Below are 25569 nucleotides of genomic sequence, written 5' to 3' on the forward strand. Positions count from 1 at the left end.
CCATACCTATTCCCCCCAGCACTGGGGGCTTTTGGAATCGATTTCCAGGTTGAAAGATGATACCTTTCTCCAGCTCAGAGGAGTCCCTGTCTGGAGAGCTGGGCTGGCTCCATCTTAGCTGCCATCAACCCCTCTGAGGATGGCTGCCCCATCCTTGAGGCCACCCCTTTTCTGAGAAAAACTGGATACACAGGATGATGGCTGGGGCCTTACTGTTCTCCCTCCTCCCCTGCTCGTGGTGGCTGACAGTCTTGGGCAGGCACCTGACCTAAGCTGGACCCCTCGGTACCCACTGCCAGGAGCTGAGGAATGTGGAAGCTGGGAGGTTAGAGCCAAGCATTCGTTTGTTCCGAACCTGGGAGCAGAATCACTGTTATGTCCCAGTACTGCCAAATCAGAGTCTGCATTGGAACCAGATTTCTGGGCGATTCATGTGCCTACAAAAGGTGCAGAAGCACTGATGAAAGGGGAGGTCCCTCTACTTGCACTTTGAGGTTTCTGACCCTTCCTGTGGCCAGCATCTCTCTGAAGTCTGAGATAATCCAGAATCTTCCCAACGTCCCCCTTTTTGTTTCAGCTGAATCAGGCCAGAGGCAGTTTCCATTCTTGCAGGTGAAGAGAACTTTAATGCATTACCAGCCTCCTGGGGAAAGGCTTTGGCCTGCGTGAGGTGCTTAATGCAAAGTTTGGACATTGCAGAGGCCTCTCCACATTTTGCATCTCTTGTTAACACACTCTTCAACCAGAATGACCTGCTGAGGAAGCCAGGCTCTCAAGGTCACCTGTTCCAGTCACACAATTTATCCTCTCATGTATTCATTCTGCAGATGTTTATTGGACACCAACAGGGTGGCAGGCATGGCGACTCAGGACTTTCCAGCTCGCAGCTCACAGTCCAGGGGGAGCAGGCAGGAAGGCAGCGTCTACGGGTCCCTCTGGGGAAGCAGAGCAGGGGCACCTACGCTAACCCCGGCCAGGTCTTCCTAGAGAAGATGACGTCAGAAGTGAGTTTTATTTTTTTTTTTTTTTTTTTTTTTTTGTAGAGACAGAGTCTCACTTTATGGCCCTCGGTAGAGTGCCGTGGCCTCACACAGCTCACAGCAACCTCCAACTCCTGGGCCCAAGCGATTCTCTTACCTCAGCCTCCCAAGCAGCTGGGACTACAGGCACCCGCCACAACGCCCGGCTATTTTTTGGTTGCAGTTTGGCTGGGGCTGGGTTTGAACCCGCCACCCTCAGTACATGGGGCCGGCACCTTACCGACTGAGCCACAGGAGCCGCCCAGAAGTGAGTTTTAAAGCAGTTGCCAGAGTTGGCCAGGCAACGTGAAGCCAAAAGGGCACGCCAGGGAGAAAGGACTGCCACAGCGACAGCACAGAGATGGGAGACAGTTTGCTGGGTGCATTTTTCCTGGTTATTCTTGAATGCCTCCTCCCCACTAGATTCTAAGTTAAATGACAGCAGGGAGGACATCTGCCATGCTCATGCTATGCGCGGTGGCACATAGTAGGCCTGCAGTGACTCAAAAATGAAGGGCTGAGCAAATGCTAGTGGTTAGTGTGAAGTCAGGAGGCCCAAGTCTGTGGTTCTCAGACACACCTCCCTCCCCACCAGCCCACCTCTCCAAACCACATGGTAGGTTTGCGGCAGCAACCCCTACTCTGGAGTGCTGCGGGGATTAATTAGCCAGCTCACTGCTGATTACTTTGCTTTTCTTCAGCTCAGCGATTAGCCAGGCAGCAGTGCTCCCTGAGGTGGCCTTGGAGGAGAGAAGGGAGTGGAGTTCGGTGAGCCTCATGCTATTTGCTCCCACCGGGGTGGGTGGGGATGCCCTGCTACCACACTTCCCCCACATGTTCCTTCTTCCCTGAGGGTCAGAACTGAGACGTGGCCCACAGGAACCCACTGATGACATTTCTTAACTCTCAGCTTTTCTTAGAATGGTGTTCTTTATTTTTATTTATTTTTTTGTGGTTTTTGGCCAGGGCTGGGTTTGAACCTGCCACCTCTGGCATATGGCACCGGTGCCCTACCCCTTTGAGCCACAGGCGCCACCCTAACTCTCAGCTTTTCTAAAAAGGAGTGGATTGGAAAGAGCTTGCACTCTGGAGCCAGGTGGATCTGAGATTGAATCCTGGTTCTGCCATTTCCATCAGCATCGGCTCTGGCCTCTCTTCTCTGAGCTTCAGTTTCCTCATCTGTAAAGAAAGGAAATAATCCTGTTTACCTGTCAGGGCTTGGAGAGATGGGAGGTGAGCTAAAAAATAAATGGATGCAATGCAGATGGAGGTGCTTTCAGCAGTCTCTGGCACATGCTGACACTCACTGGGTGTATGTTTGCTCTTTTTTTTTTTTTTGCATTGTTTCTCACAACCCCTGGCCCCACTGCCCACAGCTGAGCAGCCCACTGAGGCTTTGCAAGTCTCTGGCTCTTCTCAGGCCCCAGAAGTGCCCAGGTCAGAACCTCAAAAGCACAAAAGAAGAAAGGAAGCGCTGTCCTCACTAATTACCTGTGCGTCAGCCCCAGACCCAGTCTTGGGGTGGCCTGGGTTCAAATCCTGGTTTTGCCACTAGCTGTGGATCCTCAGGGGAGTGAGGTTGCAGTATTGAGCTCGGTGGCCTCATCTCTATGCAGATGACATCACCACATCAAGGAGGAGCCCTGCAAGGAGCAAACAAGGTCATGAGAAGGGTTAGCACAGAGCTTTCAGGCTCTGCTCAGTTTTAGCTGTTGAGATAATACCAGAGACCCTGCCTCCTGTGGAAGGGAACAGAGACACACCAAAGCACAAGGACAGGACAGAGGGAACCCAGACTTATTGCCTGCTGCATCCTTATCTACAATGTATGCTGATGAATATCACAGAGGTGTGCCGAGGCAGGGGACGTGGCAGAGGAGAGCAGCTCTCTGTTCCCCTGCAGACTGACCAGGTTGCTGCAGGCCCCTGGGACTTGGTGTTGCTGAGAACAGACTTGTCCCCACACTAGGTGACACGGAGCAAGGGTGTTCCTACAGCCAGGCTCCTGTGTCTAGAGCTATTTCCATTTTAAGATGAAGAAACCATCATCCTAAGGATTTCAGCACCTTGTCTATCATGCTGCAGCCATTCAGAGGCAAGGGAGTCCTTCTGGACACCTGGCTAGCTCTTCCCCCTTTCCAGCCTGACATTCCATCTGTCAGCAGAGGTTCTGAACTTCTCTCAGTGCCTGCCCTGCCTTGCTGAAGCACCTGAAGCACACTTTTGTCCTCTTCCCTCCAGGCCTTTGCAGTGGCTGTTCTCTCTGCTGCTGGGAACAGTCTCCTGGCCCCAACTCCATCATCTTCAGGCCTCTGTTTAGATGTCACTTCTACTGGGAAGCCTGGACCTATCCCTGGCCCCAGGTGGGGTGGGGTTGGGTGACTCATCTGTGTGCTCCCATGGCCCCTAGGCTACTTCTGTTTTGAATGCATCATGTGATGTTGTGATTGCTGGTTTGTCCTCCCCACCCCCCAGACTTCACACTTGGTGAGAATAGAGATCAGGTGTGCTGTATGTTTTATTTTACTCCCAGCAGGGTACATGGCACAGTGTAGATGCTCAAAACAAATACACTTAAAGTAATTAATTAATGAGTGTTGCAAAAACATATTTCCTCTGAAACAGGTAGTGTGAATTCAATTGAAAAGATCTACTGGACTTGGAGTCAAACAAAACAGGTTCCATGATGGCTGTTTACTTATTAGCCATGGACTTGGGGTGAGTCAGGAGACTTCTCAAAGCCTCAATTTCTTTATCTGTATAATGGGGGTAGTAATTGTATTGAAGTGAGAATTAAACGGGATCATGCATGTGAATGAAGGCTTTTGATCACTGCAGTTCAGCAAGTGGTAGCATCAATTTATTATTTAGTGAAAAAGCAAGGTAAGCAGAGGAAGAAGCACCCTGGAAATCATGACCCCACTCCTTACCTTGTCATTCCCAGGAGTAAATGATGATAGTAATTGTCATTGCAGCATTGCAGAAGCCAATCACATGCACACACTATGTGCCAGCCACTGTCCTGGGCTCTTTACAATCATCCATTCACCCATTCATTCAGTATTTTTTAACTACCTGTTTGTTACTCTGTGCCTGGCCCAGAACTAGGTCAGTGAATAAGCAGAGTATCTACTTCCAAGGGATTTGCATAAACAAGATGCTGAAATAAATGAGCAATATGTCAGGTGGAGAAAAAACAAGGAATAGAAGAAAGGGTAAGGGCTGTTCTTTTAGACAGTGGCCACAGACAGCTTTGTTGAGAAGGTAACAGTCATGAAAAGCCTTGGAAGGAAGCCAGGGAGTGCACTGTGCAGATATCTGGGGGAGCGTATTCCAGGCAGGGGCAATAGCATATGCAAAGGCCCTGCAGTGCAAACATGCTTTGCAAGTTCAAGGAATAGCAAGCCAGCATGGCTGGAGCAGAAGAGTCGGCAGGTGGCTTCATGGATGTGAAACCTATGCAGAGGGACCCCATGGTTGGCTTAATGCTCTGCTATCACTGTCTAAAATTCTTAATTTTTTAACATAGAGTCCTGCATTTTAATTGTATACCAGGCATTGCCAATTATGTAGCCTGTCCTGGTGGTAAGGGACATAGAGAGGTGGCAGGGACTACAGAAGCAGAGGCCACTCCCAGCCCCAGGGAGTGGGGCTCTCATCCTGCATGGAAGCCAGCCTTCAGGGATGCTCTGCCCATTCCATTCAGAGACTATCCTGGTGACAGTGAGCACTATTAGTTTCCTGTGGTACCGTAACAAATTTCCACAAACTTTGTAGCTTAAAACAACAAAGTTTAGGGCCAGGCACAGTGGCTCATGCCTGTAATCCTAGCACTCTGAGAGGCTGAGATGGATGGATTGCCAGAGCTCATGGGTTTGAGACCAGCCTGAGCAAGAGGGAGACCCGTTTCTGATAATAGCCAAGTATTGTGGCAGGTGCCTGTAGTCCCAGCTACTCGGGAGGCTGAGGCAAGAGAATCCCTTGAACCCAAGAGTTTAAAGTTGCTGTAAGCTATGATGCCGTGGCCCTCTACCAAGAGTGACAAAGTGAGACTCTAAAAAAAGGGGGGGAGGTGCCTGTGGCTCAGCCAGTAGGGCGCCGGACCCATATACCCAGGGTGGCGGGTTCAAACCCAGCCCCCGCCAAACTGCAACAAAAAGCTGGGCGTTGTGGTGGGCGCCTATAGTCCCAGCTACTCAGGAGACTGAGGCAAGAGAATTGCCTAAGCCCAGGAGTTAAAGGTTGCTGTGAGCTGTGTGACACCACGGCACTCTACCAAGGGTAACAAGTGAGACTCTGTCTCTACAAAAAAAAAAAAAACAGACAAGTTTATTATCTTACACTTCTGGAGATCAGAAGTCCAAAGTCAGTGTCACTGGGCTAAAGTCATTATGTCAGCAGAGTGGTTTCTTCTGTGTTCCTGGGCTCTGGCCCCTTCCCTCCATCTTCAAAGCCCATCTCTCCTAATTCTGTTCCTATTACCTTCTTCCTTCACCCTTCCCACTGGCCTCCCCCTTATAAGGCCCTTGTGATTACATTAGGCCTACTGGGATAACTGAGGATAATCTCCCATCTCAAGGGCCTTCATTTAATCACATCTGCACTTAACACAAAATTCCTTTTGCCATGTAAGTTAACAAATTCATAAGTTCGGGGGATCAGGACATGGACATCTTTTGGAGGCCATTATTCAGCCTACCACATCTCCCATTTAGCAGATGAGGAAACTGAGGTCCAAAAAGGTAATGTGACTTGGGGAAATTCACCCTCCCAACAAAAGGACATATCCACAGTTAGGGCCCCTATCTGTCAAGTTCAAAGCCATCTAAAGGACTACCAGGAAAAGAGACACTGTTTGCCTATCTCAAGTCTCTTACCCTTCCTCCGTCCCCCTGCCCTGCCACCCCACCCCCGGTGTTCTGGGAGGCAGCTAGGCTGGGGCAGTTTCAGCCCAGAATGTTTGTGCCTAACATGTAGCTGACACGGAGACATAGAAATTCTCCATCCACCTGAGACCAGGACAGAGGGAAGAGGCTGCCTTTCCAAAGCTGACAGGATCCCAGGCCACTTTGGGCTTAATCATCAACATCTTATAATTAGGCTTCTTCTGGGTCCTGGGGGGCAGAGCCTTGTTTGTAAGAAAACTTCTAAAGCACAGTTGCTGGGGCACATGGACTGGGCCTTTCCCGTTCATGTGGCCAATCTTCTTAGATCAAGGAGACCACCCCCAATGAAACTGGGCACCTGACTGCTGCTTTCATGGCAGGTTTCTACTCACAGCCTAGCTACTACTCTGAAACCTCAGCCCAGCCCCAAGGGCTTTCTGTCAGCTGACCCCTGGGGCCACAGCATCAGAGGCCAATCCCAGCCATCAGCATGCTTTCTGACCTTATCATAATCCTAGGCTTGGAAGCCAGAAGAACAGAGAGAAAACTTTTGTAGAAACTTGGAGGTGGGTGGGAGAGGGTGACACACATTTTCATCAGCTCTGATCTTTAATGGTGTCCAGCTAGCAGATGGGGGAGGTGGTAATGGGTAGGAGCAGCCCCACTGACATCAGATAGACCAGATTCAAACCCCAGCTTTGCCACATATGAGTTCTGTAATCTTAGGCAAAATGGTGAACTTCTATGAAACCGAGCCTCAGTTTCCCTCATCTGCAAAGTGGTAAGAACGGTAATTTTCCCCCTGCCTCATGGGATTATTATAGTCTATTTTAAAAGTGAGCTGGCAAACTTTCAGCTTGTGGCTTTTTTTAAATAACACATATAATGTATAAAACCCAAAATAAATAACAAAATACCCTTGTATCTAGCTTAAAAAGTAGACAATTACTAGTTTCTTAGAAACCCTCATACCTCCTGGGTTCTGCTCATCTCCTTCTCTCCCTTTGCCTGTAAGAAATTAGTGTTATGGTTACCATTCCTTTGTTTCCCTTTCGTCTGCTTGTTTCAGTTTTTATGTCTCCTTTCTTAGGGCAGGCATTGGCATAAGCATGTATAACCTTCTCCCTTCCATACCAAGTTTCCTACTAAGTTTCCCCTACCTCTGTCTCCTCTCTGCTAACAAAGACTTGTTGGAAAACCAGACATGATGCTTGTCAGTGTACTACAGTACACTTCAAATTAATAAGCTCTGGATAAGCATCAGAAGGTCTTATGAGTAAAATAAGGTAGCAAGGGGTTTGGGCTTCCACATAGTACAGGGTAAGCCCAAACTTTATACTCAAACAAACCTGGGTTTTGAATATCAGCACTGCCCAACAGCCTAAGTCACTAATTCTTCGCATTCACTCCAAAAATATTTTCATGTCATACTGTATCTATGACAGGCACTGTGTAGGTGTAGGGATATGATGTCAAATGAAACAGACCAAAACAGAGTCCTTGCTCTCATTTCGTTGGGGAGATCACCATTAAACAAAAATACACAAAAATATAAAATTTCAGATTTCAGGGCAGCACCTGTGGCTCAGTCGGTAAGGCGCTGGCCCCATATACCAAGGGTGGTGGGTTCAAACCCGGCCCCAGCCGAACTGCAACAAAAAAATAGCCGGGTATTGTGGTGGGCGCCTGTAGTCCCAGCTACTAGGGAGGCTGAGGCAGGAGAATCGCTTAAGCCCAGGAGTTGAAGGTTACTGTGAGCTGTGTGATGCCACGGCACTCTACCAAGGGCCATAAAGTGAAACTCTGTCTCTACAAAAAAAAAAAAAGAAAAAGAATTCATGGAAGACTCATTTAGGGAAATGGGAAAGGGATTTCTCTGGGACAAACCTGAAACCTGTACTTCCTTGCCATCTGCTTCTGAATACAAAAACCAAAAATTCCACTTTGCATCTGCAAAGTGGAGTTAGCAAAACCCCCCTCCCAGCTCTGCCCTTAGAAACAGGCCGGTGAGGCACTGCAGTAAGTGTGGTGGCTCCTGGCTGAGTAAGTATCTTACTGGAGATCGGCTGAGGATCACTGTGAGTGAGCTGTCTCTAAGTGATGGAGAATCTGCTGCTGTCAAATGAGTTGTGAAGCCCTCTAATAGGGTCTCACTAGACCCTCTTTAACTTGTTTGATGGCTGAGCCTGGGGAAGGGAAGGCATATTTGTCCACTATCAAAAGGAAGGCTTCATCTTTTTCTGCAGAAGGTGGTGTAGAGGAATGGAAGCACTGTGCTGTAAAGTCACCTGGGTACAAATCCCAACTTTGCAGCAAGTCACTTCTGCACTCCTCTGAGCCTTGTGTTCTCATCTGGGAAATGGTCCTTATAATACCCTCTCTAATGGGCGTTTCAGTCCCCAGCACGTTCCAGGCACTCAGAAAGCCTGGCCATTACCACTGATCCCACCACACAAGGAGGAACCGGGGAAAAGGTGCTGAGGTTCGGGAGAAGGAAAGGAGAGTCGAAAAGCTGTTTCACATCACCTCGGTTCCAGTCCCTGTGCCACCCTTCACTAGACGAGTAACCTGGGGCGGTTCCCTCTTCTGTAAGACAAGGCTAGCTGTAGAACTTTCTTAACGCAGCGGCTGTGAAATCATGCGGGCAAGTCCGCATAGCTCTTGACCTCAAGTCTGGGGGCGCTGGTGCGGTCCCTCCTGCTGGACACGTGGCCTTAGGGGTGAAATGTTCAAACAAGAGAACGAGCAGTGGGCGCGCGAAGACGCGTCACAAGAATGGAAAAGGCAGTTGTGCCTTTCGCAAGCTGCGACCTTCTTTGTCCGCGGAGGTCGAAAAGCCTTCGGTTAGGAGGCTCGGTACTGGCGCAGGGCGCCAGGAGACCTGACCGGGAGGCGGCGGCGTGCAGAGCGGGGCAGCCCGGGGCGCGGGGATGTGACCTCATCGGCCGGCGCCGTCCCGCGGGGCCATGAGATCATGAGATGCCGACGCTCGCCGAGGAGTCGATTTGTTGGAAGCGCAGGGACAGCCGGCGGCCCGACACGGTGATCTCATCCAGGCCCAGGGGAGGACGAGGAGGAGGCGGGCAGCCCAGCCACCCGCGGTGCCCGGGGCGACTGTGGGGGGGTGGGGGTGGTTAATGGCCGCCGGGTGGTGACGTCACCGACAGAGCCTGTTGCCCGGCAACGTGTAGTCGCCGGATCCGCCCCCAAGAGCCCCGCCCCCCACCTGCTGCGCGCTCAACCTCTGTTGATCCCAGCTTGGTCTTCTCTTTCCTTTTTTTTCCTTCTTTCTTATTTTTAATTGAGCTAAAACTGACATCCTGTAAAGTGCTCTAATTATAAATATACAAGATCAATGAATTTTTACAAACATGTGTAATCGTCCAAATCAGTATCTCAACAGTGCTATCCAAAAGAATTATAATGGGTGTCCCATAGATAATTTTTTTTTTTTTTTGAGCTGTCCCCCAGCTACCTCAAGCTGTCCCTCTGGGTAGAGTGCTATGGCATAACAGCTCACAGCAACCTCCAACTCCCGGGCTCAAGCGATTCTCCTGCCTCCACTTCCCAAGTAACTGGGACTACAGGCGCCCGCCACAACGCCCGGCTATTTTTTGGTTGCAGCCGTCATTGTTTGGAGGGCCTAGGGCTGGATTTGAACCCTCCAGCTTAGATGTATGTGGCCAGCGCCTTATCCGCTTGAGCCACAAGCGCTGAGCTGCCCATAGATAATTTTTAAATTTGCCAGTGGTCACATTAAACAAGCAAGAAGAACAGGTCATGCTAACTTTTTTTTTTTTTTTTGTAGAGACAGAGTCTCACCTTATTGCCCTCGGTACAGTGCCGTGGCGTCACACAGCTCACAGCGACCTCCAAATCCTTGGGCTTAGGCGATTCTCTTGACTCAGCCTCCCAAGTAGCTGGGACTACAGGTGCCCGCCACAACGCCCGGCTATTTTTTTGTTGCAGTTCGGCCGGGGCTGGGTTTGAAGCCGCCACCCTCGGCATAGGGGGCCGGCGCCCTACCCGCTGAGCCACAGGCGCCGCCCCAGGTCACGCTAACTTTAATAATGTATTTTATGTCCTGGTATGTTCATGAAGTGAAATTTATCATTTCAGCATGTAATCAATGTAAAAATTTTAAAGAGATATTTTACTTGTTTTTCTTTCAGTACATCTTGGTTAAGAGTAGGCACATTTCAAGTGCTTAATAGCGACATTGAAGAGTGACTACTGGGTTGGGCATCACAGATGTACAGCATTACAGCACCAGGAAAGCTGGTTTGTCCTTCCTTCTGGTCAGTACCCCTAACCAAGGGTATCCATCATTCTGAATTTTATCATCCCTCTTTCATTCTCCCTCCCTCTCTTCCCCGAACTTGTGCCTTTTCTTTCTCTCTCCTCACATATCACTTCATCTCCTAGGGTCTCCATTTCTCTGTTGCTCACAGTAGCTCAAAGCAGCAAGCAGAATATCAGGCTGAATTTAAATTCTGGCTTTACTGCTGTCTAGCAGCTTTGAACAATGTGCTTTACCTCTTTGAGACTCTCTTTCCTCTCCTGTTAACTGGATTTAATAATTGCAGAGTCAGAGTTTAGGACAGCCTGCAAGTACCGAGTGTTCTACAGAGAAACTTTCAGCACTAAACTGTGAGCCACCTCTAGTCCTTCCCTTTTTCTGCTAGTTTCTTCTCTCTTGTCATTCTCTCACTTGCTTAGGCTCTCACCCTGTCCTACCCTCCCCTGCCTCTGTGTTTCAGCTTTCTCACCTGAGAAATGGGAATTGATCATAACTACCTACCAGGAGAGCATTTGATGTGCACGGTATGTGCTTTGTGATTCCATCCTTCTGGCCTAGACTCTTAACTCCTGAATGTCTTGTTTTTCCCTGACCTCTAACTCTGTCATTTCTCTCTTCTGCCCGTAGCCCCATTTCCCCCTCCTGTTTCTGTCCTCTTCCCTCCCTCTCTTCCTGCCTTCCTCTCTAGCCTTCTTTCTGTCTTCAGCCTGCTCCCCATCACACTCCTTTCTCCTCCTATCACTCCTGGCCGTGCTGCTGTGAAGCGATCAGGTCCCCACACCTCATTCTCAGCCTTTTCAAGATGGAGAAGACCTAGCATGGACCTCTCTGCTCCTCAGCTCAGCCCTTTACTGCGGAGCTCTGTCAGCTATAGTATTCTTGTAGCCCCATCATTATCAAAATTTAGACCTACAGCCTACCTTCCTGGGAAAGGAAGTGTTGAAGTGGGGCTTTGAAATGCAGACTTCCTTCTGGCCCTGTGCTAGCTTTGGTAGCCTCCTTTGCTTTTTTCTTTCTTTTCTTTTTTTTTTTTTTTTTTTGAGAAAGAGTCTCATTTAGTTGTCCTAGCTCACAGCAACCTGAAACTCTTGGGCTTAAGTGAGATCCTCCTGCCTCAGCCTCCAAGTAGCTGGGACTCCAGGCTCCTGCTGCAATGCCTGGCTAGTTTTTGGGTTTTTTTAAAGACAGGGTCTCACCCTTGCTCAGGCTGAGCTCAGACAATCCCCCTACCTCAACTCCAAAGTGTTAGGATTATAGGCATGAGCCACTGGGCCCAGCCTCTAGCCTCTTTTTACTGGCACCCCCTTTATTTATTATTTTTATTTATTTTTTTTAGAGATAAGGTCTTGCTGTATTGCTCAGACTAGAGTGCAGTGGCATGATTATAGCTCACTTCAGCCTCAAACTCTTGGGCTCAAGTGATCCTCAGCCTCCTGAACAGCTGGGACTATAGGCGTGCACTAGCATGCCTGACTGATTTTTTTTTTTTTTTTTTTTTGAGACAGAGCCTCAAGCTGTTGCCCTGGGTAGAGTGCTGTGGCATCACAGCTCACAGCAACCTCAAACTCCTGGGCTCAAGCGAGTCTCCTGTCTCCGCCTCCCAAGTAGCTGGGACCACAGGCACCCCCCACAACGCCTGGCTATTTTTTGGTTGCAGCCATCATTGTTGTTTGGCGGGCCCGGGCTGGATTCTTTTTTTTTTTTGTGTGTGTGTGTGTGTGTTTTTGGCTGGGCTGGGTTTGAACCCGCCACCTCCGGCATATGGGACCAGCGCCCTACTCCTTGAGCCACAGGCGCCGCCTCCCGGGCTGGATTCGAACCCGCCAGCTCAGGTGTACATGGCTGGCGCCTTAGCCACTTGAGCAACAGGCGCCGAGCCCTGACTGATTTTTTATATCTTTTGTGGAGACAGGGGTCTTGCTCTTGCTCAAGCTAGTCTCGAACTCCTGCCCTCAAGTGATCCTCCCACCTCAGCTAAGATTGTAAGTGTGAGCCACCATGCTCAGAGGAATGGTTAAATTTTCAAGAAATTAGCAAGCAGTTATTAAACTGTTGGTAGCTTGTGGAAATATTTGGACCAACAAAACTTGGCAAACACACAAATTGGGAGACCTGCTTTGCCAGCATACCCCCGCATGCATATCTATCTATATGTATGTGTGTAGATATGTATGTATATATTCAACCCCATTTACAGATGAGACAATTGAGGCTCAGAGAAGTTAAATTATTGCCCCAAAATTAGGTACCAAAAAAATTACACCAATTTATTAGGTAGTAGATCTAACCTTGAAATCCCAAATCCCATTCTCTTAACCTCCAGGCTGTCCTGCCTCATAGAGGAAAAAATATGTATGAAAGAGATTCATAAACAGGCAAAACTTTATAAATATCCATTATTAATCTTGATATAGAAATAAAGACCTTTAATTTCTTTACATTCTTTGTACATCAAAGCTGCAAACAAGTATCCGATTATGTCCATCTTCTCACTCCCAGAAGTCTTTACGGTGTGGCTGCATTCTTCTAAAAAATTCTTCTTCTCTGTTCGCTTTTTCTGCTTCTCGGTATCCCACTCTCCTTCATTTACCACCCTCTTCTGCAGCCAGCCCTCTGTTGTTTCCTTGTTTCCCATTTCACTTTTTGTCCCACCCTCCATTCTAGCAAGGAGGAAGTCAGAATAGAATCTGCCTTCCCAATGCAACTGCCTCCGCCCCCTTTATCAGAAGCCAAGCAGAAAACCATCTGTACCCAGGCAAGTCCTGCAACAATTGCTACTGTTCCCCCTTCATGGTGGCAGGGGGCATGACGATTCATGATCTGATTGCTTTCCTTGTTCTCTGACACCCTAGAGAAACCACACATTCCATTTGGTGGTCGTCAGAAATAACACGCTTAAGAAAGCTGGAATTATAAAACTGCTTAATTAGTGAGAGATGGTTTCACTGGAATATGCCCAGTTTTCCCTGGTGGTTTAATCTCCTTCTCAAAGTGGCCCGCCCCGCTCCCAGCAGCTAATTGCTACCTTTAATGTGGCGCCTCATAGACGCTCACTCCCTTAGTTTTATTTTCTGTGTCATGAGTGCTTCCTTATAAAGAGACATTCTCTCTTTGATCTTCCTTTTTCCAGCTGTTATTCTCCATCAGCAAACTCGAGAAAGTTGGTGTAAGTGATGAGAGTAGAATCATTAGCTGCAAGAGCCCCTTGCCCCCCCACATCACCCAGGTACAGTGGCTCACACCTGTAATCCCGGCTTTTTGGGAGGCAGAGGCCAGGGGATTGTTTGAGGCCAGGAGCCCAAGACCAGCCTGAGCAACATAGCAAGACTCCATCTATACAAAAAACAAAAAAATTATCTGGGAGTGGTGGTATGTGCCTGTAGTCCAGCTACTCAGCAGACTGAAGTGGGAGGATCACTGGAAGCCAGGAGTTTGAGCTATGATCGCACCACTGCACTCAAGTGTAGGCAACTGAGTCAAACCGCCTCTTCAATAAGAAAAAGAAAAAACAAAAGAGATTCTTCCATTATTGAATGAGTGTCAACTATAAGCTAGATGCTGGGGATACACTCAGAACTGAATAATCTCCCATAAGGAGCTTAAAGTCTAGTGGGAGAGACAGATACTAAAACAATTTTTTCAAACGGTGAAACATGCCCTGAAGGAGTGATGTAGGGTAGTCTGAAAGGGATTAACAGGAGCACCTGATTTAGTTAAGGAGTCAGAGAAGGCTTCTTGTAGGAGGTGACAAAGAGTAGAGGCATCCCTATTCCATCTGCAAGGGAAGAGCTTGGTGTCATTCTGAAAGAAGGGCAAAGAATCTGGTACCCATGCCTCCTGGGAACTTCTGGGATGTGTTGGAGACCCCATCATGACTTGACATATCAGCTTCTGATAGTCTAGACCAGAAGTCAGCAAACTGGGGGAAAAACATCTTGCCACCTGTTTTTTATAAATAAGGTTTTATTGGCACACAACCACACCCATTAACTTGCCTATTGTCTGAGGCTGCCTTCCCACTGTAGCCACAGAACTGAGTAGTTTCCACAGAGAACAAAAGTCCTGCAAAGCCAAAGTATTCACTCCCTGGCCTTTTGTAGAGAAAGTTTACTGACCCACATTCTAGATCTACCCAAGAGCAGATGGGAAGTTTGGAGTTTGGACCAGAGACCAGCCCATAGCTAAGGGGCCTAAGAATTTGAGGATCAAAAGACAGTGACCCAGACTAAACAAAAGTTGGTAGGTGATGATTCTGGGTCTGAATCTAGGCTCTCATGGTCCTACAGCTGTGCTCTTAACCACCGAACCAAGCTGCTGAAGAACACAGAAGGGACCAGTTAGCCAGACTCCAGCAAGCAGGGGCTCCCAGAGATAACAGGGACCTTCTGTGGGGTGGCTGTGTCCTCACCTACCAAGATGCCAGGTAGACAGAGCAGGAGGCTCTCTACCAAGATGGCTCTCAACCAGCTAACGATCCTTCCCTTCACTAGTCTAGCTATTATTCATCCATTAAAGTAGTGCTTCTCAAACATGAACATGCACTCAGATCACTTGGGGACATTGTTAAATTGCAGGTTCTGATTCAGGAGGTCTGGCACAAAGCCTGAGAGTCTGCATTTCCAACAAATGGCTGGAATGGCTGCCAGTGCATGGACCACACTTTAGGTAGCCTAGGAGATCCCTTTTATTGGATATTCCTCATCAGCCCTCCATGCCCACACCACACCTCAACTCAGGGCCTCCTCATGCTTCATGACCTTGATACCTTTGAAGAGTACTGAGCAGTTATTTTGTGGACTATCCCTCAATTTGTTGTATTTATCTCTTGTTTTCTCATGATTAGATTGAAATTATGAGGTTTTGGGCCAGAAGACCACACAAGTGATATTGTGTCCTCATTAAGTCATCATATTAAGGCATTCAGAATGTCAGTATAACTCCTTACTGGGGATGTTAACCTTGATCACTTGGGTAACATGATGTGTGGTTGGTTTCTACACCATAAAGTTGCTATGTTTTAGAATACAGTAATTTCTTTCTTTTTTTTTTTTTTTTCCCAAGAGACAGAGTCTCACTCTTGTCACCCAGGCTAGAGTGCTGTGGTGCCATCATAGCTCATTGCAGCCTTAAACTCCTGGCCTCATATGATCTTCCTACCTTCACTTCCCAAAGTGCTAGGAATACAGGTATGAGCCACTGCATCCAGCAATTTTTCAGGATAATTTTTAATGGCTGTATGGCTTTCCATTAAAGATCTAGAACATAATCAGACCCTCTTTTGTGCATTGTTGTTACTTTTTTATTATTATTATAAAGAATGCCACAGTGACTATTTCTATTGATACATCTTTGCATATATCCCTGATTTTTTTATTAGGATAAACTGCTAGAAATAGAATTGTTGGCACAAAGATCATTCACCTTTTTATGGTTACAGATGCCTGGGGCAGGGTTGTTTGTATGTTTGTTTTAATCAGCTTTATTGAGATATAATTCAAATACAATAAAATGGACAGATTTGGAGCATATATTTCAGTGAATTTGGCAAATGTACACATCCATGTAGCCACGATCCCAGTCAAGACATAAAATATTTTTATCGCTTCCCAGAATTCCCTGGTGCCCCTTGAAGTCAGTTCCCCCACCCCTACCCCAGGCAACCACAGGTCTGGTTTCAGTTCCTCGGGTAAACGTTACCTATTCTAGAGTTTACATAAACCAGAATTATGCAATAAGTACTATTATGACTGTCTTCTTTGATTCAACATAATGTGTGTGAGATTCGTCCACATTGCTGCATATCTCAGCCATTTGTTGATTCTTACTGCCGAGTAATATCCTATTGTATAAATATGCCATCATTTGTTTATCCATTCTTCCTTTGATGGACGTCTGGGCTGTTTCCAGTGTGGGAATTTTATGAATAAAGCTGCTAAGAACATTTGTATACACGAGGACAAATGTATTTATTTCTCTCAGGTAAATATCTTAGAGCGGAATTGCTGGGTTGTTAGGTAGGTGTGTGTTCAACTTTATTAGACAGGACAGGCCAGGATTATTAACATCTCTGTGTACAGGCCATAGAAAGCTCGAAGGACTTGGCCAAGGGCAAAGGGAAGAAGGAAAATGGAATTTGTCACCAGGCACAGTGTTGGGTACTTGTCCTATTCATCTCCTTGAACCATCAAAGCAACCTCATGAAGTGGGGGTTGTGGATCCCATTCTGTAGATGAAGAAACTGAGACTCACAAACACGCATTAAAAGATGATTCAGGCTGGGCACGATGGCTCATGCCTGTAATCCTAGCACTCTTGGCGGCTGAGGTGGGAGGATCCCTTGAGTTCAGGAGTTTAACACCAACCGCAGCAAAAGTGAGATCCCATCTCTACTTAAAAACAGAAAAATTAGCCAGGCATTGTGGTGAGCGGCTGTAGGCCCACCTACTTGCAAGGCTGAAGGAGGAAGATTGCTTGAACCCAGGAGTTTGAAGTTGCTGTTGAGCTAGGCTGAGGCCATGTCACTCTAGCTCAGGCAACAGATGAAACTCTGTTTCAAAAAAAAAAAGATGCTTCAAACTTGGCCCAATGTGAGTACCCACCACGTATTCATTCTGTCTCCTTGGAGACAGTAGGTGACAGAGCTGGGGAAAACGTTTATCTCCCCATTGTTGGCCTCACTCTTACCTCCATTCTGTGCCCCTCTTGCTGGGGCCTTGAAGCAGTCGCCTGTGATGCCTGAATCAGCCCTCTAATGACAAGGGTGATCTGGGTATAAGGGCAGGGGTTATGTCCCCACATTTGGCTTTGAGCCCTCCCAGCCATAGCAAGACCACCCTGCAGCCCTGTGCCAAAGGTGTAGAGTCCCTCCTACCCTGAAACTTGACCTTCAGCACATTGGTCTTCCAGGGTTGGCGGGTGGCGGGTGAGGGCAGCAGGCAGGGGGCAAGGGCAGTGGGCAGAGGGCCTGGTCTCCCAGGCCATAACACAGCCCCATTAGGAGCTGGCCTGAGTGCTTTCCAAAGCTGATTAATGGCCTGCCTGTGACCTGGAATGTCATTACTGCCTGGGGCCAGGGCCCCACAGCTTGGTCCTTTGGGTCTTTACTGCTAATAATAATTGATGCTCTCCATGTGGTTGCAGGGAAAGTTCTATCTGGTCATCGAGGAGCTGAGCCAGCTGTTCCGCTCTCTCGTCCCCATCCAGCTGTGGTACAAATACATCATGGGTGATGACTCCTCCAACAGCTACTTCCTGGGAGGGGTCCTGATCATTCTCTACAGCCTCTGCAAGGTGAGGCAGCCTGGGGGAGAGGGGCTACGCCACTGGGAAGCCTGAATCCCCCTGCTGGTGTCATTTCTTTTTTATTAATTGTAAAATTCACACAACATAAAAATTAACCACTGACCGTGTTAAAGGATGCAATGGCACAGCATGCAGCGGATTCAGAGTGTTGTGCAACCACCTCTTCCCCTCATCTCCCCCCAGGCCCTGGCAACCACTCATCTGCTTTCTATCTATGAATTTCCCTCTTCTGGAGGTTTCATGTCAATGGGATCATACAGTACGTGACCTTTTGTGTCTAGCTTCTTTCTTTCCTTCTTTTTTTATTTTTATTTTTATTTATTTATTTATTTATTTTTGTAGAAACAGAGTCTCACTGTACCGCCCTCGGTAGAGTGCCGTGGCGTCACACGGCTCACAGCAACCTCCAACTCCTGGGCTTACGCGATTCTCTTGCCTCAGCCTCCCGAGCAGCTGGGACTACAGGCGCCCGCCACAACGCCCGGCTATTTTTCTTTCTTTTTTTAAATTTCAGTTTGCTTGTTCATTCTTCTTCGTTTGAAGTACTCTTTTTGTTGTTGTTGTTCATTTTCTTCTTCCTCTGGCGATGCTCTTTCCCTTTGCCTCCCCAGTAGCTGGGATTACAGACGCCCACCACAACGTCTGGCTGTTTTTGATGTTAGTAGAAACAGGGTCTTATCCTGGCTCACTGCTGTCATACTGGTCTCGAACCTTTGAGCTCAAGCAATCCACCCGCCTCGGCCTCCCACAGCGCTGGGACTACAGGCGTGAGCCACCACGCCCGGCCTGTGTCTAGCTTCTTTAGCTTAGCATAGTATTTTTGAGGGCCGTCCACATTGTAGTAGATATCAGTACGTTTTATGGTTGAATCCACCCTAGTTTCTTCCCTATGAAGCTCACCGTGTGGTGTTCTTGCACATAGTCATCATCACAGCAATGCTTCAAGGTACATACTGTGATTATTCCTATTTTATAGGTGAGTAAACTGGGGCTCAGGGAGATGAAGTTATTTGCCCAAGGTCACTCAGCTAAAGATTACGGAACAAGCATCAAATTCAGGTGGGCTGCCTCTAAAACAGGAGCTTTTAACTACACTTTTGCTGAATTTGTTTTCTATCCCTCTTTCCTCAAAAATAGTATCCCTCTTAGAACATCACTTGAGGGCAGGAGTTCCAGACCAACCTGGATAGGATCTCTTAGTGAAATCCTGACTCTAAAACAAACAAATAAACAATCAAACAACAACAGAAAAAAAAAAAAAAACACAGAAAAATTTTAGTAGTCCTAGCTATTCAGGAGGCTGAGGCAGGAGGATCCTCTGAGCCCAGGAGTTCAAGGCTGCAATGAGCTATGACCATGCCACTGCACTCCAGCCTCAAAGACAGAGCAAGACCTTGTCTCTAACAAAAATTTAACAAGAAAGAATATCCTCTTAAATCACCTCAACTCCTCAAATCAGCATGCAGTGCTTTCTTTTCATCATTAGTAAAAACCAGGGTTTTTTACCTTCTAAAAGTAAACACATCCTTCTCTTTCTTTTTCCTTCTCTATTTCTGGCTTTAGAGAATCCTGGAGGAATTGCATGTCTTTTTCTCTTTCATTTCTCACAGTAGGACTAGCCAAGCCATCCATGCAATGTCAACCCTTGGGCTTATCCTGCTTCCTGATTCTGATTGACACAGTGGCTGACTGAGTGCTATATGGAGAAGCATTATCGGGCCCTGGCTGAGCTCAAAGGAAGAGTGCTGTGATTGATTAGCAATGCCTGCCCTGGGCTTGGGAGGGAGAAGGGGCAGTACGCGTGCCATGCATTTGCCATCCCAGTCGAGGTAGCTGGCAGACTACTGCTGTCAGGCAGCAAGACAAAAGCCAAGCAAAGCCGAAGGGACTGAAGAGTTTCAAATGGGAAGAAGAGACCTGAAAATGTTTTGAGTCAAGACAGGGATGAGGGGATAGTGGGGGAGATTGTGCAGAGGTCATGAGAGATCCTTGGATACTTTTCAGCCACTACCCTGCTCTTCTTTCAGTCATTCGACATCTGTGGCCGAGTGGGTGGAGTTAGGAAAGCCCTGAAGCTTCTCTGCACCTCTCAGGTGAGTTGACTTCGGGTGGTCCTCACTGAGGTCACAGGAACCCGGAGCTGGAAACAGCAGCACCCCCTTCCCTACCCCACAAGTTGCAGTGCTTCTGAGGGTATGGCTCCCACAAAGATCCATAGCTGTGTTTGTCTTTTCCCTCCCTGAAACAGAACTATGGAGTCCGAGCCACCGGGCAGCAGTGCACAGAAGCAGGCGATATCTGTGCCATCTGCCAGGCTGAGTTCCGAGATCCTCTGATTCTCCCCTGCCAGGTGAGCAGGCTCGGGCTGGGCCATTGGTGACTGAGGCAGGGGCACAACAAGACCCTTCCCATGACCAGCCCTCAGGCACTGGCATGGGTCTTTGGGAGCAATCTGGTCAAGACTGGAGTCAGCTAAACCCAAGTTCAAATCTCAGCTCTATCTCTTGTTGGCTGGGTGGCCTTGGGCAGATCACTTCACCTCTTTGAGCCTCAGTTTCATTGGTAAAATGTAAAAATGCCAAATGCAGTGCAGTGCAATGTCAGGATATCCCAAGTGTGAATTTTAGCAGCATTCTTGAGCCTCGAGTGAGTCACTGTATCTCCGTAAGCCTTGTTTTTTTCTCATGTATAAAATATATTAGTAATAATACCTACTTCACAGAGCTATTATTGCAACTAAAGGCAGTCAGCAACGGAAAGAACAAAATTTGATTTGGCCATAAAGGTCTCTGGTATTATGATTATTATTATCAAGGTAATTATTGTTGCCACTTTGTTTTTTTATTAGTCATCGGTCACCAGTCCATGGGGGAAGTACTTGTCCATCCTCTTTAACTCCCTAAATGCATCCCTCCCTCCTCCTCCACCTAACATCAGAGTGTAGGTGTCAATTCAGCAAATGTGTATGGGGTCAAAGCATCCTTTCAGACACAGGGGAGAAAAGACAGAGGGCACACAGATTCTGTCCCGTCCTTTGGAAGATCACACTCTCCTTGGGGAGACAGACACATACATAAATAACTATGAAACAAGGCAGGCAGTGATAAGTGCTGTATAAGAGAGATTCATGCAATGTCCCGGGGGACTGGCACAGAAAGCAGTGCATTCCAGGTTGGGGACGCTTTCTGCAGGAGCCATAAGCATAGTGCATGGGTCAGGAGACAGGAGGTGGGGTCCCTGTTAAAGCATCAGCAAAAATTGTTTTGTTATTGCTATTTGGGGATTTGAGGGGAAGAGTTGTTTATAATTTTATTTCTTTTTAAATTGACAATACATTTGCATGAATCAAAATTCAAAAAAGAAACTAAAGAAACAAGATGACTAAATGCAATATGGACCTGGGTCCGATCCCAGAGTAGAGAAAGGACATTAATAGAAAACTAGTTGGATGAAATCCGAATACAGCCTAGAGTTTAGTTAATAGTAATCCATCAGTGTTGGTTTCTTAGCTTCAACAAATGTACCATGGCAATGCAAGAGGATAATATTAGGGGAAACTGAAACCTAGTGAGCAGGCATATAGGGCTTTTATGTTCTATCTTTGTAACTTTTCTATAAGCCTAAAATTATTCCAAAATAAAAGTTTTTTTTTTTTAATAATTTTTAAGCCGCGTGTGGTGGCTCATGCTGCCAGTGTGTAATCCTAGCACTCTGGGAGGCCAAGGCTGGTGGATTGCCTGAGCTCACAGGTTTGAGACCAGCCTGAGCAAGAGTAAGACCCTGTCTCTGAAAAAATATATAGCTAGGGCACCACCTGTGGCTCAAAGGAGTAGGGCGCTGGCCCCATATGCTGGAGGTGGTGGGTTCAAGCCCAGTCCTGGCCAAAAACTGCAAAAAAAAAAAAAAATGTAGCCGGGCCTTGTGGCAGGTGCCTGTAGTCCCAGCTACTTGGGAGACTGAGGCAACAGAATTGCTTGAGCCCAAGAGCTCGTGTTTGCTGTGACCTATGACACATGGCACTGTACTGAGAGGGACAAAGTAAGACTCTGTCTCAAAAAATAATAATTTTTAAAAGGCCAGGCGTGTCCCCAGCACTGTGGAGGCAGAGATAGGAGGATCACTTGAGCTTAAGAGTCAAGACCAGCCTGAGCAAAAGTGACCTTTTCTCTCCTAAAAATAGAAAAAATTAGCTGGGCATTGTGGTCGGTGTCTAAAGCTACACAGGAGGCTGAGGCAGGAGAATCTCTTGAACCCAGGAGCTTGAGGTTTATTAGTTTTATTAGTCATGGGTCACCATTAGTTTGAGGTTGCTATGAGCTAGGCAGAAGCCACAGCACTATAGCCTGGGCAATAGAGTAAGACTCAGTCTCTCTTTTTTTTTTTTTTGCAGTTTCTGGCAGGTGCTGGGTTTGAACCCGGCACCTCTGGCATATGGGGCCAGTGCCCTACTCCTTTGAGCCACAGGCACCACCAAGACTCAGTCTCAAAACAAATAAATTAATTAATAATAATAGGCCAGGTATAGTTCCTCATGCCTGTAATCCCACTCTGGGACGCTGAGGCGAGTGGATTGTTTGAGCTCAAGAGTTCAAGACAAGCCTGAGCAAGAGTGAGACCCCATCTATAAAAAATAGCCAGGCATTGGGCGGCGCCTGTGGCTCAAGGAGTAGGGCGCCAGTCCCATATGCCGGAGGTGGTGGGTTCAAACCCAGCCCCGGCCAAAAAAAAAAAAGAAATAGCCAGGCGTTGTGCCGGGCACCTGTAATCCCAGCTACTCAGGAGGCTAAGGCAAGAGAATCACTTGAACCCAAGAGTTTGAGGTTGTTGTGAGCTATGATGCCAGGGCACTCAATCCCAGGGCAACTGAGTGAGACTCTGTCTCCAAAAAATAAATAAATAAATATAATATTTTTTAAAAGGAGGCCTGTCACTGTGTGTGTACATTTAAATATTTATTTATTTATTCATTTATTTTTGGAGAAAAGATCTTACTCTGTCACCCAGACTGGAGTCCAGTGGCACAAGATCATAGCTCACTGCAACCTCAAACTCTTGGGCTCACGCGATCTTCCTATCTCAGCCTCCCAAGTAGCTGAGACTATAAGCATGCACCTGGCTGATTTTTCTTATTTTTTGTAGAAGACAGGTTCTCTCTATGTTGCTCAGACTGGTCTTGAACTTCTAGGCTCAAGCAATCCTCCTGCCGCAGCCTCCCAAAGGGCTGGGATTACAGTTGTGAGCCACCTCACCCGGCCACTTCTTTTAGAAAACATAAGTTATAGCATGTTCTACCCACACTGCTTTCTGCACCTTGCCTTTGAAACTTGAAAATCTGTCATAGAGATTCTCTTTACCCTAATTTATAGCTATATAACATGCCATTTTATGGATAGACCGCAATTTCTTTAACCATTCTATAGAGAGGCATTTAGTAGCTTATAATCTTCTATTTTTACCAATATGGCTGTCACAAATGATCTGAAAAATGGAGAAATCAATGGCACCTACCTGGGCCCATCAGGTTGATTAAATAAGTTAATTCGAGTGAGGCATTTAGAACTACACCTGGCACATGGTCAGGGTTCAATAAATATTAGTTCTTATGGATACGCATTCCATTTCTAAGGCATAAGCTCTTAGAAGGATAAATTCCTAGTAGTGGAATTACTAGGTCAGAGGGTACACAGTTTTGACAGATATTGCTAAATTGCCCTCCATAAAGAGTGTATCCACTTACATTCCCAGTGCACAGCGTGACACAGCCCCTCACTCCCCCTCACCAACACACGGCATTATCAAGCCACTTCTGAGCTTTGCCAATCTGACAGGTGACAAACGCTATCTCAGCACGGTTTTAATTTGCATTTCCTTAATGATGAGCGTGGTTGAGCATCTTTTCATATGTCTCAGAGCCATCTGTATTTCCTTCTCAGTAGCATGGATTATATGAACAAGATGTGAAGGTGAAAGTGTGGCAATCTCTCTAAGCTTCAGTCTGTCTACCTCTCTTCTGTCCTCTTGATACCATCATATCTTCCCAAAGCTGGCTGAGAGATTCTTGGGAGGGACCAGACAAGATACCATTGTTCCTGATCTCAGAGTAACAGTGAGTAACAGCCATGAACAGTGCTGGTAGAAGACCAGAAACATGACCAGGCTAAGCATACAACTCAGCTTTGCTCTGCTGCTCTGAGCTGGGCCTGGAAGGGCAGAGAGGACTTGCACAGGTGAAAGGACCTTGCCGATTACTAAATGCATTGAATGAATGAAGGATGAATGAATAACTCAGTTTTTTTTTTTTTTTGCAGTTTTTGGCGGGGGCTGGGTTTGAACCAGCCACCTCCAGCATATGGGGCTGGCACCCTACTCCTTTGAGCCACAGGCACCACCCTGAATAACTCAAATTTTAATGTTGCTTCCTCCTGAATAGTTCATTGGGTAGCTGTTGCCCCTCTGCATCTTGAGAGTGGAGACCACATCTATCTTGCTTAGCAGAGCCACAGTACTGGCTCAGTAAATATTGGATGGATGGATGAGTGGGTGGATGGACAGACAGATGGGTGGATAGACAGATGGGCAGGTGAGTGAATAGACAGATGGATGGGGGATGGATAGATGGGTGGATAAATGAATGGCTGAACAAAGAAGGACAAATGGGTGAGTGAGTGGATGAAGAGCCCACTAGGCTAAAGCAACATCTTATCTCCTCTAAGAGTCATCAAATTAAGCTCAGTGTGTCACTGTTCCCCATCCCACACCAAGCTAGAGCCTGAAAAGCAGATTGTTGATTGAAGCTACGTAAGCAGATGCTGAGCATGTCTCAAGGTGAGAACTCCCTTCTGTGATAGAGCACACTTGCCTAGTTGAACACATATTTATGGGATATGCCTCCTGCCAGGATACTGCAGGTCAGGGAAAGGGCATTCTACACACAGAATGAGAAGCTTCAATTATTTAAAGGGGTCCTTTGCAAGAGTCTCTTTAGAGTACAAACTTCTTTCCACTTCTTGGTTACTAGGGGTTGGTTTTTTGTGTGTTGTATGATATAAAGGAGGGAGGGCAAGAGATTGGTGACTCCTATTGATTTTGTGCTTACAAGTTCCTCACACCTGATGCTTTATATTCCTTGTCTATTCCTGTCCTTATAGACAACTTGGTAGGGAAAACCCTATTTAATAGACAAGGAGGCTCAGAAAGGTGACAGGATGGACTTGCCTGAGGTCCTGCTGATCCTGGACAGCAGATCCACAATGCCATAGGCCATGCCCTTTCCACATGGCTTGGTTTCTTACTTTGAAATTTCCTGGCTCAGCACCTGTAGCTCAGCAGCTAGGGCACCAGCCACATACACCAGAGCTGGTCAAATCCAGCCCGGGCCTGCTAAACAACGATGACAACTATAACCAAAAAATAGCTGGGTGTTGGAAGAGAATCGCTTAAGCCCAAGACCTTGAGACTCTGTCTCCAAAAGAAAAAAAAAAAAAAGAAAGAAAGAAATTTCCCAAAGGCTGATTCCCAGGAATTCCTGGGAATATGCTGTGCTCTGGACAGATAGGCCTGTGCACATGGCTTCCTTGGAATGAAAGAAGGCCTGAGCTGGGATCAGAGTTCTTGGCAGCTGCCTCTCTTTCCACTGTTCACTCATTTACACATCTGGTGTTTATCAAACACTGAAAGTATCCCAAGCACTAAGCCTGTAACTCTGAGCAACACAATTCATTGTGCCCCTGCCCTGGGCAGCTTGCAGGTTGTTGGTTTTTTTTTTTTTTTTTTTTTGAGACAGTGCCTCAAGCTATCGCCCTGGGTAGAGTGCTATGACATCACAGCTCACAGCAACCTCCAACTCCTGGGCTCAAGCAATTCTCCTGCTTCCGCCTCCCAAGTAGCTGGGACCACAGGTGCCCACCACAATGCCCGGCTATTTTTTGGTTGCAGCCGTCATTGTTGTTTGGCGGGCCCTGGCTGGATTCAAACCTGCCAGCTCAGGTGTATGTGGCTGGCGCCTTAGCTGCTTGAGCCACAGGCACCAAGCCAGCTTGCAGGTTTTAAATACAGTCAAATG

At 47.2% G+C, this 25569-nt stretch overlaps 1 protein-coding gene and 1 long non-coding RNA gene across 2 annotated transcripts in view; one reads left to right on the forward strand and one right to left on the reverse strand.

Moving 5' to 3' along the window:
- Positions 1–25569, forward strand: part of RNFT2 (ring finger protein, transmembrane 2) — a 77231-nt gene that overhangs the window by 47099 nt on the left and 4563 nt on the right. The window contains exons 7-9 of the mRNA XM_053587461.1: positions 17346–17495; positions 19535–19600; positions 19756–19857. Coding sequence (XP_053443436.1) covers positions 17346–17495; positions 19535–19600; positions 19756–19857 — 318 coding nt within the window. The remainder of the gene's footprint in view (positions 1–17345; positions 17496–19534; positions 19601–19755; positions 19858–25569) is intronic.
- LOC128583317 (uncharacterized) lies at positions 1947–9003 on the reverse strand. The gene is made up of 3 exons (XR_008379443.1): positions 8432–9003; positions 2511–2662; positions 1947–2198 (listed from the first exon to the last, which is right to left on the reverse strand). It is a non-coding gene; the product is annotated as an uncharacterized LOC128583317 (long non-coding RNA).

This window comes from Nycticebus coucang, chromosome 4, assembly GCF_027406575.1.
Source record: "Nycticebus coucang isolate mNycCou1 chromosome 4, mNycCou1.pri, whole genome shotgun sequence".
In the NCBI taxonomy this organism is placed as follows: domain Eukaryota; kingdom Metazoa; phylum Chordata; class Mammalia; order Primates; family Lorisidae; genus Nycticebus; species Nycticebus coucang.